Source organism: Salmo salar, chromosome ssa16, assembly GCF_905237065.1.
Source record: "Salmo salar chromosome ssa16, Ssal_v3.1, whole genome shotgun sequence".
Taxonomy (NCBI): Eukaryota; Metazoa; Chordata; class Actinopteri; order Salmoniformes; family Salmonidae; genus Salmo; species Salmo salar.
Genome location: NC_059457.1, coordinates 13690231 through 13705934, shown reverse-complemented (window position 1 = coordinate 13705934; position 15704 = coordinate 13690231). Strand labels below are relative to the sequence as shown.

Sequence of the window (15704 nt, the reverse complement as noted above, 5' to 3'; positions counted from 1 at the left end):
GCTTTCATTGTGACTCTTCAGACAGTCAGGCATTTGATAGGCCAATGTACAATTCACTACATGGGTATCTCTGTCACAGACATGAAGTCTGTTAACAATTCAGAGAGGCATCAGGGAAAAGTATATGTTGTCCTGTCCTAAAGCCTAGGCTATTTTCCTATCCAGTCCCAATCCCACTGAAACCCAAAATCTTGACTCCTGTCTCACATAAAAATGTGTAACTTTATTCTGTAATCCATAGGTTGCATTATCGCCTATGCATGTCAAAATACCGCTATAACATTTCATCCGCTTCCCTGCGCTGTCCCATACTTGCTGCCCATATGAGGGCTTTGGTAGAAAATGTGTGATCAACAAATGGTATGAGAGTAGATATGGATTTTTTTATATCTCCTTACGAAACCTTGATATTTAAACTATTTCCACTCTTCATCTCGTTATTCATGAGCTGATCTGCTATCTGCATCAACTTGATTTAGCCAAATTTAGGAGATATTCTGTAATTCGTTGAAGGTTATCTAGCAAGTTTAGCAACTTGGGTCATTTCACTCTTGTTTGACTGCCATTACAAAGTTTGTATGATTCAACAACGCTATACTTGGGGTGCGCTCTGTGCGTCATGAGTGCGCTCTGTCGAGATGAAATGCGCTGAATTAATTGACGAACATTCGCAAATCACTACAATGTCATTGACGATCAAAGATAGTTACTCTTTCATTACTAAATATCAGTTTTGTTTGCTCTGAAGTCTTTACAAAGTGGCGCAGCCAAGCCAAAAAGGTGTCGTAGGGCCATCTTATTTGGGGATATCCCTGGCATAGTGACCATATCTTGGTTTTAAATGCTTTAAATGGGCACTTCAGATTTTTGGGGTATTTCCCAGGACTCTCTGGATAAATATAAATTATTCCTGATATTGAAACTTAGTATATTTTCAGGAAAATATTAATCCCTAATGTACACACCAGGATGTTTTGTTACTCTCACACACAGAAACTTGTATTACTACGATATAATTTATTATTATTTTTTATGAAAAAAATATATTTTACCTTTATTTAAGTAGGCAAGTCAGTTAAGAACAAATTCTTATTTACAATGACGGCCTACCCCGGCCAAACCCGGACGACGCTGGGCCAATTGTGCACCACCCTGTGGGACTCCCAATCACAGCCGGATGTGATACAGCCTGGATATAAATTATTAATACTCACCATTGAATGTGTCTGAAAAACCCCTTTGACTCACCATCACACAGTTGAGTGACAGGGGTAAAGAGTGGCATGTAAAGAGTGGCATGCAAAGGAATTATAATCATTTGGTTCTTGTTACACTTTATCAGATAGACCTACAGTATGTGCTGTGCTGGATTGAATGTCATAGATCTAAAGAAATACCAGCAAACGGGATGTCCTGAGGACATTCAGCGACGTTCCCATTAGGTCCCTTAATAGTTTTCAGTGCGACGTTATCCCATTTACGTTCTGAGAATGTTCTAAGAACGTTGGGTTGATGGTCCCAAGGGAATGTTCTCTGGGGGACCTTTGTCTATCCCTGTAAGTTCCCAAGACATCACTGAGGACCATGTCAGGACCTTTATAGGACGTTCTCAGAACTTTAATTTTACTAGTCATTAGGTCATCGCATGATTATAGTTCCCGGTTTCACCCGGGGATGTTTTTAGGACGTTCTTGGGATGTTGTGTCATGGTCCCCTGGAGGTTTTGTCTAGTTCCCGGATGGACCCAGGGATGTCCCCGAGGATGTTTTTATGACACTTGTTGGATGTTGGGTCATGGTCCCCTGGTGGTTTTGTTTAGTTCCCAGGGACATACCCAAGGACGTTTTTAGGACATTCTTGGGATGTTGTGTCATGGTCCCATGGAGGCTTTTGTCACATGATGGTCCCAGATGTCCCAAACCATTATAAGTCAAGTCATGAAATGGTATGGGGTGGTTTAAGGTAAGTGGTAAGCTGTACAGCTAAAATTGTGTAACAAATATTTAATCAACGGCAATATGATAACATTTGACATGATCACTTAGTACTGACTTTTCAATAAAGTGCATTTGGGAAAGTATTCAGACCCCTTGACTTTTCCCACATTTTGTTATGTTACAGCCTTATTCTAAAATAAACATTTTATTAAATAAAACAATTCTTAAATAAAACAATTATCATCAATCTACACACAATACCCCATAATGACAAAGTGAAAACAGGTTTTTAGAAATGTTTGCAAATGTATTTTAAGTAAAAAACAGAAATACCTTATTTACATAAGTATTCAGACCCTTTGCTATGAGCCTCAAAATTGAGCTCAGGTGCACCCTGTTTCCATTGATCATCCTTGAGATGTTTCTACAACTTGATTGGAGTCCACCTGTGGTAAATTCAATTGATTGGACATGATTTGGAAAGGCACACACCTGTCTATATAAGGTTCCACATTTGTCAGAGCAAAAACCAAGCCATGAGGTCGAAGGAATTGTCCGAAGAGCTCCAAGACAGGATTGTGTCGAGGCACAGATCTGGGGAAGGGTACCAAAAAATGCCTACCGCATTGAAGGTCCCCAAGAATACAGTGGCCTTCATTATTCTTAAATGGAAGAAGATTGGAACCACCAAGACTTTTCCAAGAGCTGGCTGTCTGGCCAAACTGAGCAATTGGGGGAGAAAGTCCTTGGTCAGGGAGGTGACCAAGAACCCGATGTTCACTCTGACAGAGCTCCAGAGTTCCTCTGTGGAGATGGGAGAAGCTCCCCAAATACAGTTGTGCCAAGCTTGTAGAATCATACCCAAGAAGACTCAAGGCTGTAATCACTACCAAATATGCTTCAACAAAGTACTGAGTGAAGGGTCTACTTATAGTTGAAGTCTGAAGTTTACATACACTTAGGTTGGAGTCATTAAAACTAGTTTTTCAACCACTCCACAAATTTCTTGTTCACAAACAATAGTTTTGGCAGCAAGTTGGTTAGGACATCTACTTTGTGCATGACACAAGTAATTTTTCCAACAATTGTTTACAGACAGATTATTTCACTTATAATTCACTGTATCACAATTCCAGTGGGTTAGAAGTTTACATGTACTAAGTTGACTGTGCCTTTAAACAGCTTGGAAAATTCCAGAAAATTATGTCATGGCTTTAGAAGCTTCTGATAGGCTAATTGACATAATTTGAGTCAATTGGAGGTGTACATGTGGATATATTTGAAGGCCTACCTTCAAACTCAGTGCCTCTTTGCTTGACATCATGGGAAAATCAAAATAAATCAGCCAAGACCTCAGAAAAACAATTGTAGACTTCTACAAGTCTGGTTCATCCTTGGGAGCAATTTCCAAATGCCTGAAGGTACCACGTTCATCTGTACAAACAATAGTACGCAAGTATAAACACCATGGGACCACGCAGCCGTCATACCACTCAGGAAATGCAAATCAATCCCAGAACAACAACAAAGGACCTTGTGAAGATGCTGGAGGAAACAGGTACAAATATATCTATATCCACAGTAAACGAGTCCTATATCGTCATAACCTGAAAGGCCGCTCAGCAAGGAAGAAGCCACTGCTCCAAAACTGTCATAAAAAAGCCATTCTACGGTTTGCAACTGCACATGGGGACAAAGATCGTACTTTTTGGAGAAATGTCCTCTGGTCTGATGAAACAAAAATATAACTGTTTGGAGGAAAAAGGGGGAGGCTTGCAAGCCGAAGAACACCATCCCAACCGTGAAGCACGGGGGTGGCAGCATCATGTTGTGGGGTTACTTTGCTGCAGGAGGGACTGGTGCACTTCACAAAGTAGATGGCATCATGAGGAAGTAAAATTATGTGGATATATTGAAGCAACATCTCAAGACATCAGACAGAAAGTTAAAGCTTGGTCGCAAATGGGTCTTCCAAATGGACAATGACCCCAAGCATACTTCCAACGTTGTGGCAAAATGGCGTAAGGACAACAAAGTCAAGGTATTGGAGTGGCCATCACAAAGCCCTGACCTCATCCTATAGAACATTTGTGGGCAGAACTGAAAAAGTGTGTGCGAGCAAGGAGGCCTACAAACCTGACTCAGTTACACCAGCTCTGTCAGGAGGAATGGGCCAAAATTCACCCAACTTATTGTGGGAAGCTTGTGGAAGGCTACCCGAAACGTTTGACCCAAGTTAAATAATTTAAATGCAATGCTACCAAATACTAATTGAGTGTATGTAAACATCTGACCCACTGGGAATGTGATGAAAGAAATAAAAGCTGAAATAAATCATTTACTATTATTCTGACATTTCACATTCTTAAAATAAAGTGGTGATCCTAACTGACCTAAGATAGGGAATTGTTACTAGGATTAAATGTCAGGAATTGTGAAAAACTGAGTTTAAATGTATTAGGCTAAGGTGTATGTAAACTTCCAACTTCAACTGTATGTAAATGTGATATTTCCGTTTTTGTTTTTAATAAATATGCAAACATTTCTAAAAACCTGTTTTTGCTTTGTCAATATGGGGTATTGTGTGTAGATAGATGAGTATTTATTTTAATACATTTTAGAATACGTCTGTAATGTAACAAAATGTGGGAAAAGTCAAAGGGTCTGAATGCACTGTATGACCCCACCTGGGATTTGAACTCATAACCTCTGGATTTGGTGGTATGCTGATATTTTTGCTGCGCTACAAAGTCTGAAGAATTTCAGAAGTCCTTTACAGATTCATTACCTATTATACTGCCCTTAGCAAAAGAGTGTAATCTGCACTGGATCAGGTTCACCAATCAGGGCCTTGATGGGCTTGGGGGGGAGAACGTTTCTTTGCGACCATCAGGTGACCAGGAACTAGGCAAAAACCTCCAAGGTACCATGACACAACGACCCAAGAACGTTCAGGGAACATCCCCGGGACCAACCAGAATCTAGACAAAACCTCTACTGGACCATGACGCAACGTCTCAAGAACATCATAAAAACATCCTCGGGAACATCTCTGTGATCATCTGGGAACTAGACAAAACCTTCAGGGGACCATGACATCCTGACGACTTTAGGCAACCATTTTGTGACGTCATGGGGACGTGCTAACGACTCATTATTGTTTGCAGGGATGTTCTTGCTCCAGTGTTCCTGACATGTTATTCTCCTGTAATATACCTGGAATTCCCCTTCAGAAACTGTATGAATGGCCATTGTGCTCCTGTGACACATGGCTTCTGCTCCATCTCACACACATGTACCTAGAACAGAAAGGAATTTCTGTGGGTTGATAAACGCCGAGAACCATGAGAGAGACCTATTTTGTGAGGGGATTTTTGAGGTCTTTATTTAGGTTAGTAATGGGATTTCTGCCAATCCCAGCAATAAACAATTTGCTATAGACCATTTGATGTCTAGTGTAGTGTCTATGTTTGAGAGTGTTTGAGAGGTTAATCAACGTAAAGGAAGGAAATCTTGGTTCTAGCCATTCACAGCCTTTTGTGTGTTAGAGCTGACGATTGACATGTCTTCTGTCCCAGCCGACTTTGACTTCCCTGCTGTGCCTCTGTAATGATTTGGGCTCAGCATGAGAGTTATGTTTTAAAAGCTCTTTTATGTTTTGATTTTGTGTTTTAATTACTTTGTCTGTATGTCTGTGAGGGAGTGGTTGTGTGATGTGAACGCTGCTGCTAAGCAACACACAAAGCGATTTTGTGTGTGTTTGTGTGTGTGAGTGTGTGTGTGTGTGTGTGTGTGTGTGTGTGTGTGTGTGTGTGTGTGTGTGTGTGTGTGTGTGTGTGTGTGTGTGTGTGTGTGTGTGTGTGTGTGTGTGTGTGTGTGTGTGTGTGTGTGTGTGTGTGCAAGTTAAAGTTGTCAGTATAGTATGGGGGCAGAGGAGCCCTTCCTGCCTTGTCGTCCCTCACTTCACCATCTGGTTTGTGTAGAGTTTGACTGAGGCGTTAATCATTGGGCCCTGAGGCTCGCTGCAGTCTGACAACAGCTGGAGACATGGACCTTGTTGATGTCCCACCAATACCGAGCAACAGCCAGCCAAGCTCCGGCACCCTCTCTCTCTGAGGACAGATGTGTGTTAGGTCGAGACTCTATGCCTCCAGCTTCCCTAACAAAACAGCTGGAAGGGTTACACATGTGTCATGACTCCCAAGCCCAGAAACTTCACACAGAGGCCGACAAACACAGGTTTAAGTGTTCCCCAACCCATCAGAGATATACAGATTTAATTTGGCAGTGGACTCCTATAAATGCATCTCTTGTTATAGGCCCATAAGTGCGGTCGGTGCTGTCTGTAATGGGCTGTGTGTTTATTATAATGTTGGCCAGTTTTCCCAGCAGCTTAACTCATGTCCTGCAGTGAGGCTCCTTTTCACCAAGAAATCACACTGATAAGGCCCAACCTTACTCCTTCATTGTCATCGTCTCTCGAGCGCTCTCCCCAACTAATAAGCAATCTATTTAGAGCAAGCAGAGAACAATATAACTGTATGGTTACTTGCAAGGCAACCTCTAAGGATGGAAGCCAGTACTTAAGCTAATGAAGGTGCAGATCTGCGTATTAGCAACAGCATCACGTATTTTTATTTAAAGGTTAATTTGCTATGGGAACACACAATGACTGATTGAACCTTCCTCCGTCCACCGACTCATATGTGATGTGGGTGACATTTATGTTTTATTGGGTCCTTCCTCTCGATGCCAAGAGCAGTAGCATTTCTGGTATATTTCTGACATGGTGGCTTTCATCTCCTTCTCAGTTAAGTGCAGAGAAGTCTGTCATAGCTTATTATGGACTCTGGGTTTGGCTTGTAGTCCTGGAGCAGGGTTTGTGGAATATTCAAACCAACATCTGAAATGTAAAACTTAGCCTGCTGATATGTTTTCAGCCAAGACCGGCTGTCATTTATTTATTTTGTCTTTTTTATTTAACCTTTATTTAACTAGGCAAGTCAGTTAAGAACAAATTATTATTTACAATGACGGCCTACCCTGGCCAAACCCCTAACCTGGACGACGCTGGGCCAATTGTGTGCCGCCCTATGGGACTCCCAATCAAGGTCGGTTGTGATACAGCCTGGAATCTAACCAGAGTCTGTAGTGACGCCTCCAGCACTGAGTGGGCAGTGCCTTAGACCGCTGCACCACTCGGGAGCCCAAATTAAGCGTAATGAACCGTGAACAACTTCAATTAAACTTAACATCTTATGTTCACTGGAATAGTGCTTCTAGGAAATTCCAGATTTACTGACTCTTTGCAGGTACAATCTGGATATTGTGATCTAAGTCTAGAGCTGTATCTATAGTCTTAAAGTGTGTCCTATGTGTACTTGTCATATGCTCCTATTTTAGTCATTTGGGCCGGCTGGATATAGAAATGAGACTGGGTGGCGCTCTAGTTCCTTGGCGGTTTGACTTAAGTAAATTTACTCAGCACCAACCCCATTATTCTTCCTTTGTTAAAGGCCCATATGTCTCCTTTAACTCTGTCACATACTGAAATGCTTTTACATGCTGCTTTTACTCTGTTAATGAAAAGCAAAAGGGGTATGTCTAGACTCGTGTTTAGACTCTTGTTCAAGAACATCCAGTTGTATAATTATCTCACATTCACACTTATGACTGGGGACTAGACATGGCTACCTTTTTAAGAAAAGATAGCCTAGTTATGAGAAAGGATCATTCAGAGACAGCCTCATTTCATTTGCCTATGGTACGTTTTAAAGCAGAATCATTTCTGTTCAGTTATGCCGGGTCAATGTATCTGGATGGAGAAACAAAAGTGGAGCAAAGGCTTTTGTTAGTCAGGAGGATATGGTCTTCTAACAAACTCGGATCATTCCCTAAGCTGTGAGCTCTCTAAAGCTTATCTAATGCAATGCAAGCCACTCTTGTGTGCAAGGGACGTGTTACCAGCGGCCATTTGCTGCACTCATATTGATCTGCCCCTGGGCTCCAGGCTGCAGGAATGAAGATTCCTTAAACTACAGGCCATGCTCTAATGACTTACTCACTCTGATTCCTCTCCACGCCGCTCCACTTCTCCTGTCGGTTCTCAAATTGAAAGGTTCTCCGTAGAGGGCTGGGCCTGCTTGGAGAAGTGAGGAGCAGCCGTGGAGTTAGTGGCATTAGTGTGTGTGAATGGGCCTGTGACTGAGGCTCTGATCCCAGGAACGGGAGTACATACAGGGGTATGGCTTAAGGCTGGGAGGAGGTGAGAGGGCTGTCCCTGATAGGCAGTTTAACATCATACCGGGTCAGGGGCTTTTATACAAACTTTTTGGGGAGGAGGAGTGATACACTGGGAGATGGGAGGAGGAGTGATACACTGGGAGATGGGAGGAGGAGTGATACACTGGGAGATGGTAGGAGGAGTGATAGACTGGGAGATGGGAGGAGGAAGGGGAGCTCTGAGGTGGAACTGATATGAATTCACTCTTTGTTTCAGAACAGCCTGTTGTGCTCGGGCCAATCGCATATGTGTGTGTGTTTTAGGAAGAGGTTTGAGCCAGCGTGCCACATCTTTTCCTCCAGGAGAAGATTCCTGATGTGCTCAGGTTTTTTTCCCCCGACTTTACAGGATGGGAAGCGTGAGAATATAGGGAGGGCTAGAAAGGAGGAGGAGGGTTCATTCAGAGAGGAGGAGACAAAGAGGGGGAGAGCATAAATGATATGAGTTTGGCCAGGTAGTAAGAAGAGGGATCTGTGTAGCTGTCCTCTAGCCAGTGGAGTGTTGATTGGATAAGGTGTGCATTCAAATATCCAGTGGTCAGTGTGTGAGTGGTTAGTAGACAAAACTGTGTGGTAGTCAGATATGCACTTCTGCAATTCTCTCGGACATCAGCTGTACTTCTCTACTTTACATACTAAGTATTTTGCTAAATTATACTACCCATTACTTTGAATTATTATAAAGTCCTAATTGAATGCACAAACTGGTCGGAACCATTAGACTGTGAATTCACAGATGCAAACACTGTTCTTATAGGATCCTTTTGTTACGTGCGACGGTTATCTGACTGCAGACAGACAGTCACTCAGTTGTGTATGTTCATTGACAGTTAGGATTTGAAATATTGTCAGCCATGCATGATGCAAGTCCACGCCATGCTCATTGTAGTTGATGATGCTTGACTACACCGATTATTTGCTCGCATGAGGGAACTGTGCCAACACTGCCAAGAAGGAGGCGTGTATTGACCCTTTGAGGGCAGACGGTTTGAACACTCTGTTTTTACTTAATACTATAAATATGAGCGAGATCAATTCTGCACAGGATGAAAACCATTTTATTTCAGGTTTTGGCCTCTCAATTAACTTAGTGCAAATAACTCTATTAGGAGGCTATTTACTCATAGTAGTCGTTTGACCTTTACATAATAGGGTTTGAGGCAGTGAAAAGAAGCGTTCCTCGGGTACGTTATCAGGCATTGATTCATTAGAGGCTACATGACTGGAATCTGGATCTCCATTGTTGTGCTATTTGTGTGCCGGGTGTGATAACGGTCACCTCCCAGATCTGTTACTGGCTCCATTCAACAGTTTGAAAGGCCTGGGAGGGGTGCTGGATCTTCCTCTCCTCCACTCTCAGATCAGTCACCCCCAGCTTGCATTCCTCTGCTCTGTGTCCACCTGATAACGGTCTGTGTGTGTGGATCCCCTATCCGTCTGTCCCTCTGTCTGTCAGAAAGGCTAACCGGCACTGTCCCCACCACCCCTGAAAGGGGAGCTGATTGGGTTTATAGTTCCACACCTGTGCGGCAGTGGACTGTGGCCCGGGGTGCAGGGATGGAGTGATGCGTGCGTGGGGGGGGCAGGGTCAAAAGTGTAATGGACAATTGAATCTTGATTATATAGGCTACATGTATAGATAAATGAAGTTATTCAAAACAATGAATAACAAAAATGAATTGCCTATAACTTTAAATTAAAGTCTGCTTCATATTCAACTTACTTCTAAGATGTATTCTGAGTCATTGGCCTAATTATGTAGCAGAGTGTGACACGGCCAAATGTATTATTAGACTCTCCAGAAATAAGACAAGGACGTCTTTCCTCCTCAGCCCAGACAGAGTTCTTTTAGTCAACTGGTCGACAGCCAGCACTGTAATGTTCACTAAATTCATGTGCCAATGTCTCGCAAGAAGATGGTCATACCAGACTGAGGCTGTCACTCGCACTTCGAGCTGTTCTGTTGGTCACATGATTGACCAAAGCCGGGGGTCATGTGTGACAGCTATGGGGGGGAAGATTATGGGTCTGGAGGGCAGTGGGGTCAGGCAAGCCTCTCTCATGTGATGAGAGTCTGAGGCTCCAAAGAGAAGGCCTCTCAAGTGCGAGATCCTCCCCAGCCCAGTCCCCAGCCTGCTCAACCTCAACTGGAATCCATCTGGAATTCACTGTCTGGAAGACTGGAGGCTAAAGCCACGCAGGCGGCCTGCTGTTGTTGGACACAGCTCTGTTCCTCTGTCTCCTGCCAGCGGTGCCTGAACAGGAACATAGAGGGGGAGAACTAGTGTGCTGTATCCCTGCAGCCATTCAGAGGGAGCCAGAACACCACAAGAGTCTCCTTGAGGTTTCTTCATCCACTGCCGAAGCAGCACTTGTGGTTGTAATGTCATGTCGCAGCAATCCTCCTCCTGTCTCAGACTCAAAGACACACACTCTTCAGTTGCTGGTTTTTTTGTACCGTTTTATGAAACCCTGCACCAATAAAAGCCCAGTTGAATGGGCCTGGTACCTCACTATATCAAGTTACTCAGACTGGCACAATGTATACAAAGCCTGTTTTGTATTGTAATAATACCCCTCAGAGCCATTAAGACTGATTTGGGGGGGCTGGGCCTGAATGGGCCTGGTAATGGGGTGAAGGGAGTGCAGGGCTGACAAGACAAAAGCACCTCTTCCCCCTTCTCCTCCTCTCTCGTCCCCCCTCAGCCCCATCTCTCGCTCTACAGTAGCTGGCTCTGGCTGCCCCTGTGCCTAGGCCCTGTGTGTGTAATCACTCCAGAAGACTAAGGGCTGATGCTCTGATTAAGTACAGCTGGGGTTATAGCCAGACGATCTATGGGCTTGACTGGAATATATTGTGGTGCCAGAAGTGTCATTGAACTTGTGTGGAATGGTTGTTGTGTGGGTTGTTTGTGTGTGTCTCGGCTACCTTGCTCTGCTCCGTCCAGGCAGGAGTTGACCCCCGAGAGCTCTGCTCCGTCCAGGCAGGAGTTGACCCCCGAGAGCTCTGCTCCATCCAGGCAGGAGTTGACCCCCGAGAGCTCTGCTCCATCCAGGCAGGAGTTGACCCCCGAGAGCTCTGCTCTGTGCCATGTTGATGTTATTTGTGAGGAGTGCCAGGTTTAAACCAAACACGTGGGTTTTATTCTACACATAATACACATCATTCGGGGTTCGCTAAACGTGCTGATAAATCCTCTGCACAGTAGTCTGACTAGTCTCTCCTCCCTCACATCCCTCCCCACCTCATCCCTGACTCATCCCTGACTCCCCACCAATGCTTAGGTCAATACCTCTGCAGCCATTCCATTTTCAGCACTGGGCCCATTTCAGGGTGTTTGAGGCGGGTAGGAATGAGATTTGACGGGTGTGAAAGTCCCCTCTCTCCTCCATAGGAGTGACCCAGGCCCCCTGCTGGTTCCTGGCTGCTAAAGCATCTGCTTTCTCCCGTTTCTACGCTCACGTTGCTCACTGACACTATGACGATGCGATCGTTAATGGTATCCAATGCTGGGTTGAATGACCTGCTATTCGATTTAAAGACATGTTTTTCAACATTTATGTAACATTTGAATTAACTAGATTTCCCACTCTACTAACAGCCCAATGCGGTGGTTTTTCTGTTTCTTCTCCACCTCTCGTTGTTGAACCAAATTATCACTAATCAAACTTTCCTGAAGGACACAGACTCAATTCCTTCCATGCACCTGAACAGTATTTATTTACTGTGCTGGGTTTCTCGTGACTAACTGAGTCTGTTATTGAAAATGACATATCCATTTGATTTGCTAGGGATGAACAGATGGACCACACTGGCGGAGGAATTTCACACCAAATATGAATTTAGCACCTTGTTGTTTTTGCGTCTGCGACTGTCCTCAGTGTTCTCACACATCTCTTGCTCAGATGGCACCTTGGCAGTAGGATGATCCTTTTCTTTTAGGAGGCTGGAACATGGCAAGACTCCCTTTTCTGTCTGACTCTGAATCAGTCTGGTACCTAGGCTGAGGAAATCGGATCCGGTATCAGCTGGGGTTTCTCCCAATCCATTTTTCCTGAGTGACCGACTTGAGGAACACTCGATCCATGCTCTTTGGAATGGTCTTTCATCGTTCCTATACGTGATATTGCATCACCTCAGTGGATGAGCTCAGTTGAGGGTTAGAGTACGCCGCTGTTGCTCCCTCAGTCATTTCTACCTCGCTTTGTGCTTTTCCTCTTCAATTTCCTTCAGGCATAAATCGAGCTTTGCTCTCATGAGAAAATAATATATATGAATAAAGAGGGGTATTTGTGTAGAAAGGACAGTGTGCAGGAAGCAAGGCATGAAATGGAGAATGGCACTTCTTGTCATCGTTGGGGGGTAGAGGTCCGTCAGTAGAGATTGACATGCCAGGCACAGGAGGATTGTGAGAGGAAACGATCTGGGAGATTGAGGGTGTACACTGGTGTTCTGTTACGCATGGGATGGAGCTGGGTCGAGCACTGTCTGCGCGCGTGTGTGCTTGCGTGTGTGCTTGCGTCTGTCTGTCTGTCTGTCTGTCTGTCTGTCTGTCTGTCTGTCTGTCTGTCTGTCTGTGCGTGCGTGCGTGCGTGTGTGTGAGAGAGAGAGATGGGGCAGACGTTTGAGGAACTGTGAGACCAGAATCAGTAAATTATGTAGGCCTAGATCTGTTTAGGCGTTCACTTGCATCTTTGAAGCAGGATCATCAGATCAGGGTGTACTTTCCTTCTGTCTACTGGAGCGGAACTAAAGCTAAGGCCACCTCGCTCATATTTTGTTGGAAGACCAGGAAATGTTATTTTGCTCTTGGGACCATTGACCCTCATCTAGACAACGTCTCATTATGCGCACTATGCCTTTTACTCCAACTTTAATTGATGACGTTGCTGCCTGGAGTCGGGTCGTTATCAATCGGCGTAATGTAATCTTGCCTAAAAGAACCCTGTGTATCGTCATGTCCCCTTTCTGAGCTTAGCAGAAAATTACACATAATTAGTATCACCTTCGGTCTGAGTTGATCAGCCAATGTTACTGTTCGTTGTGTGTGAGGTCTTGGTCCTCTCAAAGGAGGAAGTGGTAGAAACGGGCTCATTAGCAGCGATTCAGGTGAACAATGGGTGGAAATGAGAGCGAGGTGCTCCGTGTTAGGAGCGTCTTGACTCGGCATGGTGTAATCAGCCCTGGATCGGATAGTTTAATGACAGAGCAGAGAGAAGTGGAGGGCCGGCTCCCAGACACCACCTGCTGCTGCTGCCTTGCAGACAGGAAAGAGAGAAAGCTTCTCCGGAATGTCTCTCTTTCTTTCCCTTTGTCAACCACCACTTTTGTCATGCCCTCCCTCCTTCCCTCTCCCCGCCTTAAGAAAACAGAGAGGGAATGATAGTGCCAAATGGGTGCATTTGCCACGTTGCCACATCGGGCTGACTCATCTCTCTGTTGTTCAAGCTGCCCTGAAGCTGAGCAGTCTAGTTGATGTATCAATCCCTTGTGTCTGGTTGTGGCTTTCTAACAGTCCCTGTCTCTGCGTGTTGGAGTCCTGCTCTTTGTCTTGTGAGAAAGCCTCTCCGCGGCAGCAGCAATCAAGCAATTTGGGTGCCTGAGGCGTCTGACAACCAGGTGCCTTAGCCTGAGAGTGACCTATCCGGTCTTAGCTCTCAGCCTTCATGCTTTGAAAGTGAGTAAATCAGTTTTTCTGTTTTTGTCAACACCTGTTTCTCTCTCCTCTGTTCTGTTCTTTCAGATCCAGAATGCTGAAACCAGAATGGATCCTCCAGGTCATCTGAGACGGTGTCAGTGTGTCCTCCCTGCTCTCCCTCCGCAGTGGTCCTCTCGTCCCCGAGCCTCGTCCCACGGGGAACCGTCTGCCTCCTCCTCTCCTGGCAGCAGCCCCCCTGTAACGGCATAGCGGTGGAAAAGCGACCCTGTAAATATGCCTGGATGGAGGTCTCAGTGCCGGCTCGTCCTGTTGAACTCCCTGACCTGCGGCCTGGAGATCTGCGTGGCAGCTGGGATCACATACGTGCCTCCCCTGCTTCTGGAGGCTGGGGTAGAGGAGCAGTACATGACCATGGTGCTAGGTAAGCCAGCTCTGGGGGGGTACATTCATTACACATGAAAGAGTCTTCATCTAGAGGGGTCCTGTCCTGAAGGGTGTGGAGGGACAGGGCTGTGACCCAACAGCCCGTTGGATACAGTTTCTAAAGCAACCTGCTGTCTCTTTTGGGTGCTGGCCTGATGGTACAGTACCTCATTTACAAAAAACTAAAAAACATACACACTGTCCCCCTGATGGAACAGACTAATTTTAGATCCCCATAGTTGAGTTTCTAATCTGGTTCTGGACTGTGGCTTTGGATTTGTTTTACATTAACAACAGCAGAACAAATCTAAAGATGTGGAGCAGAGGCCTACTCTTCCTGATAGATACAAAGATGGGTTACTGTTGTTGTTATTAGACCTCATTGCTTGCAAATCAGTGACATGCTGTTGTGTTTGACCTAACCTTAATGCTATATTAGAAGTTCAGGTTTAAAAAAAAAAACACCTTGTGTATATATAGCCACCGTGCAGCAGTGCATTTTTTGTGTAGGCGATGGGAATAGCTGTATTATCCTCTCACGCGCAAATGGCTATCACATGGTTTGCTTTAAAAGCATTTCTTCTCTCTCTCTCAGATGACCTTGTAGACCAAACGGATCGAGATTGCCACTCCGAAACGTGCATGTGGCAATTACAGCTCCAATAGAGAGATACAGTAATATTATGTGTGTTAACGTACACTCCACTATCCCTCTCTTTAAATAGCTGCATGCGAATGGGATAAAAATTGAATTTGTGTCATTCCCACACAGCCCGTAAACCTCATCTGGAAATGGCACAAAATAAATGCTTTACCCCCCCACCCCCACCCCCCCTTAGTTTCGTCTAATGGAACGGCAGAGTGTTTAGTAATGGAGATGGATATTGTGTCCTGGGGTCTTGAGGCTAATTTCCCCAGGAGTAGTGTCAGATTCTCAGATGCAGGCCATCTACTTGATGTAATGGCCACTTCTGGATTAATACTGCCAGTTGCCACTCTTTAATTGTTTAATCAACTCTTCTCTGTCTGTCAGGAGGAAGCAAGATTTCTGGATAGGGGCCCAGGGGCATGTCTTATGTTAGAAATTCACACTGTAGACTTTGTTCTGTATATGACTTGGAAAGCACATGGTGTTGTGTGTATACTGCATATGAGTTAGAGATAGGCTTGGGCGGTATACTGTACATACCGTATAACTGGGTATTTGGAAATAGCCACGGGATGGTTTTTCAATACCGTTTATAATAGGGCTGGGCGATATGGCCAAATATCATATCACGGTATAAAAAAATGACGGTATTTTATGTTTTTTCATAATAAAAGTTCTACATTTGCTTTCTGAGTAGTGCGTGACCCTAGGGTGGCAACACATACATTATAAGCGATTTTAATGGGTCTTTCT

The 15704-nt window shown here is 44.6% G+C and overlaps 1 protein-coding gene across 2 annotated transcripts in view; it reads left to right on the top strand.

The window, feature by feature from the left end:
- LOC106573195 (solute carrier family 45 member 3) overlaps positions 1-15704 on the top strand; it is a 59658-nt gene that overhangs the window by 18693 nt on the left and 25261 nt on the right. The window contains exons 1-2 of one of the 2 annotated variants that reach the window (XM_045696990.1): positions 13629-13839; positions 13964-14300. In XM_045696990.1, coding sequence (XP_045552946.1) covers positions 14153-14300 — 148 coding nt within the window. In that variant the 5' untranslated portion in view covers positions 13629-13839; positions 13964-14152. Of the gene's footprint in view, positions 1-13628; positions 13840-13963; positions 14301-15704 lie in introns of those variants that run through there. The other variant, XM_014147980.2, reaches the window with a different exon arrangement.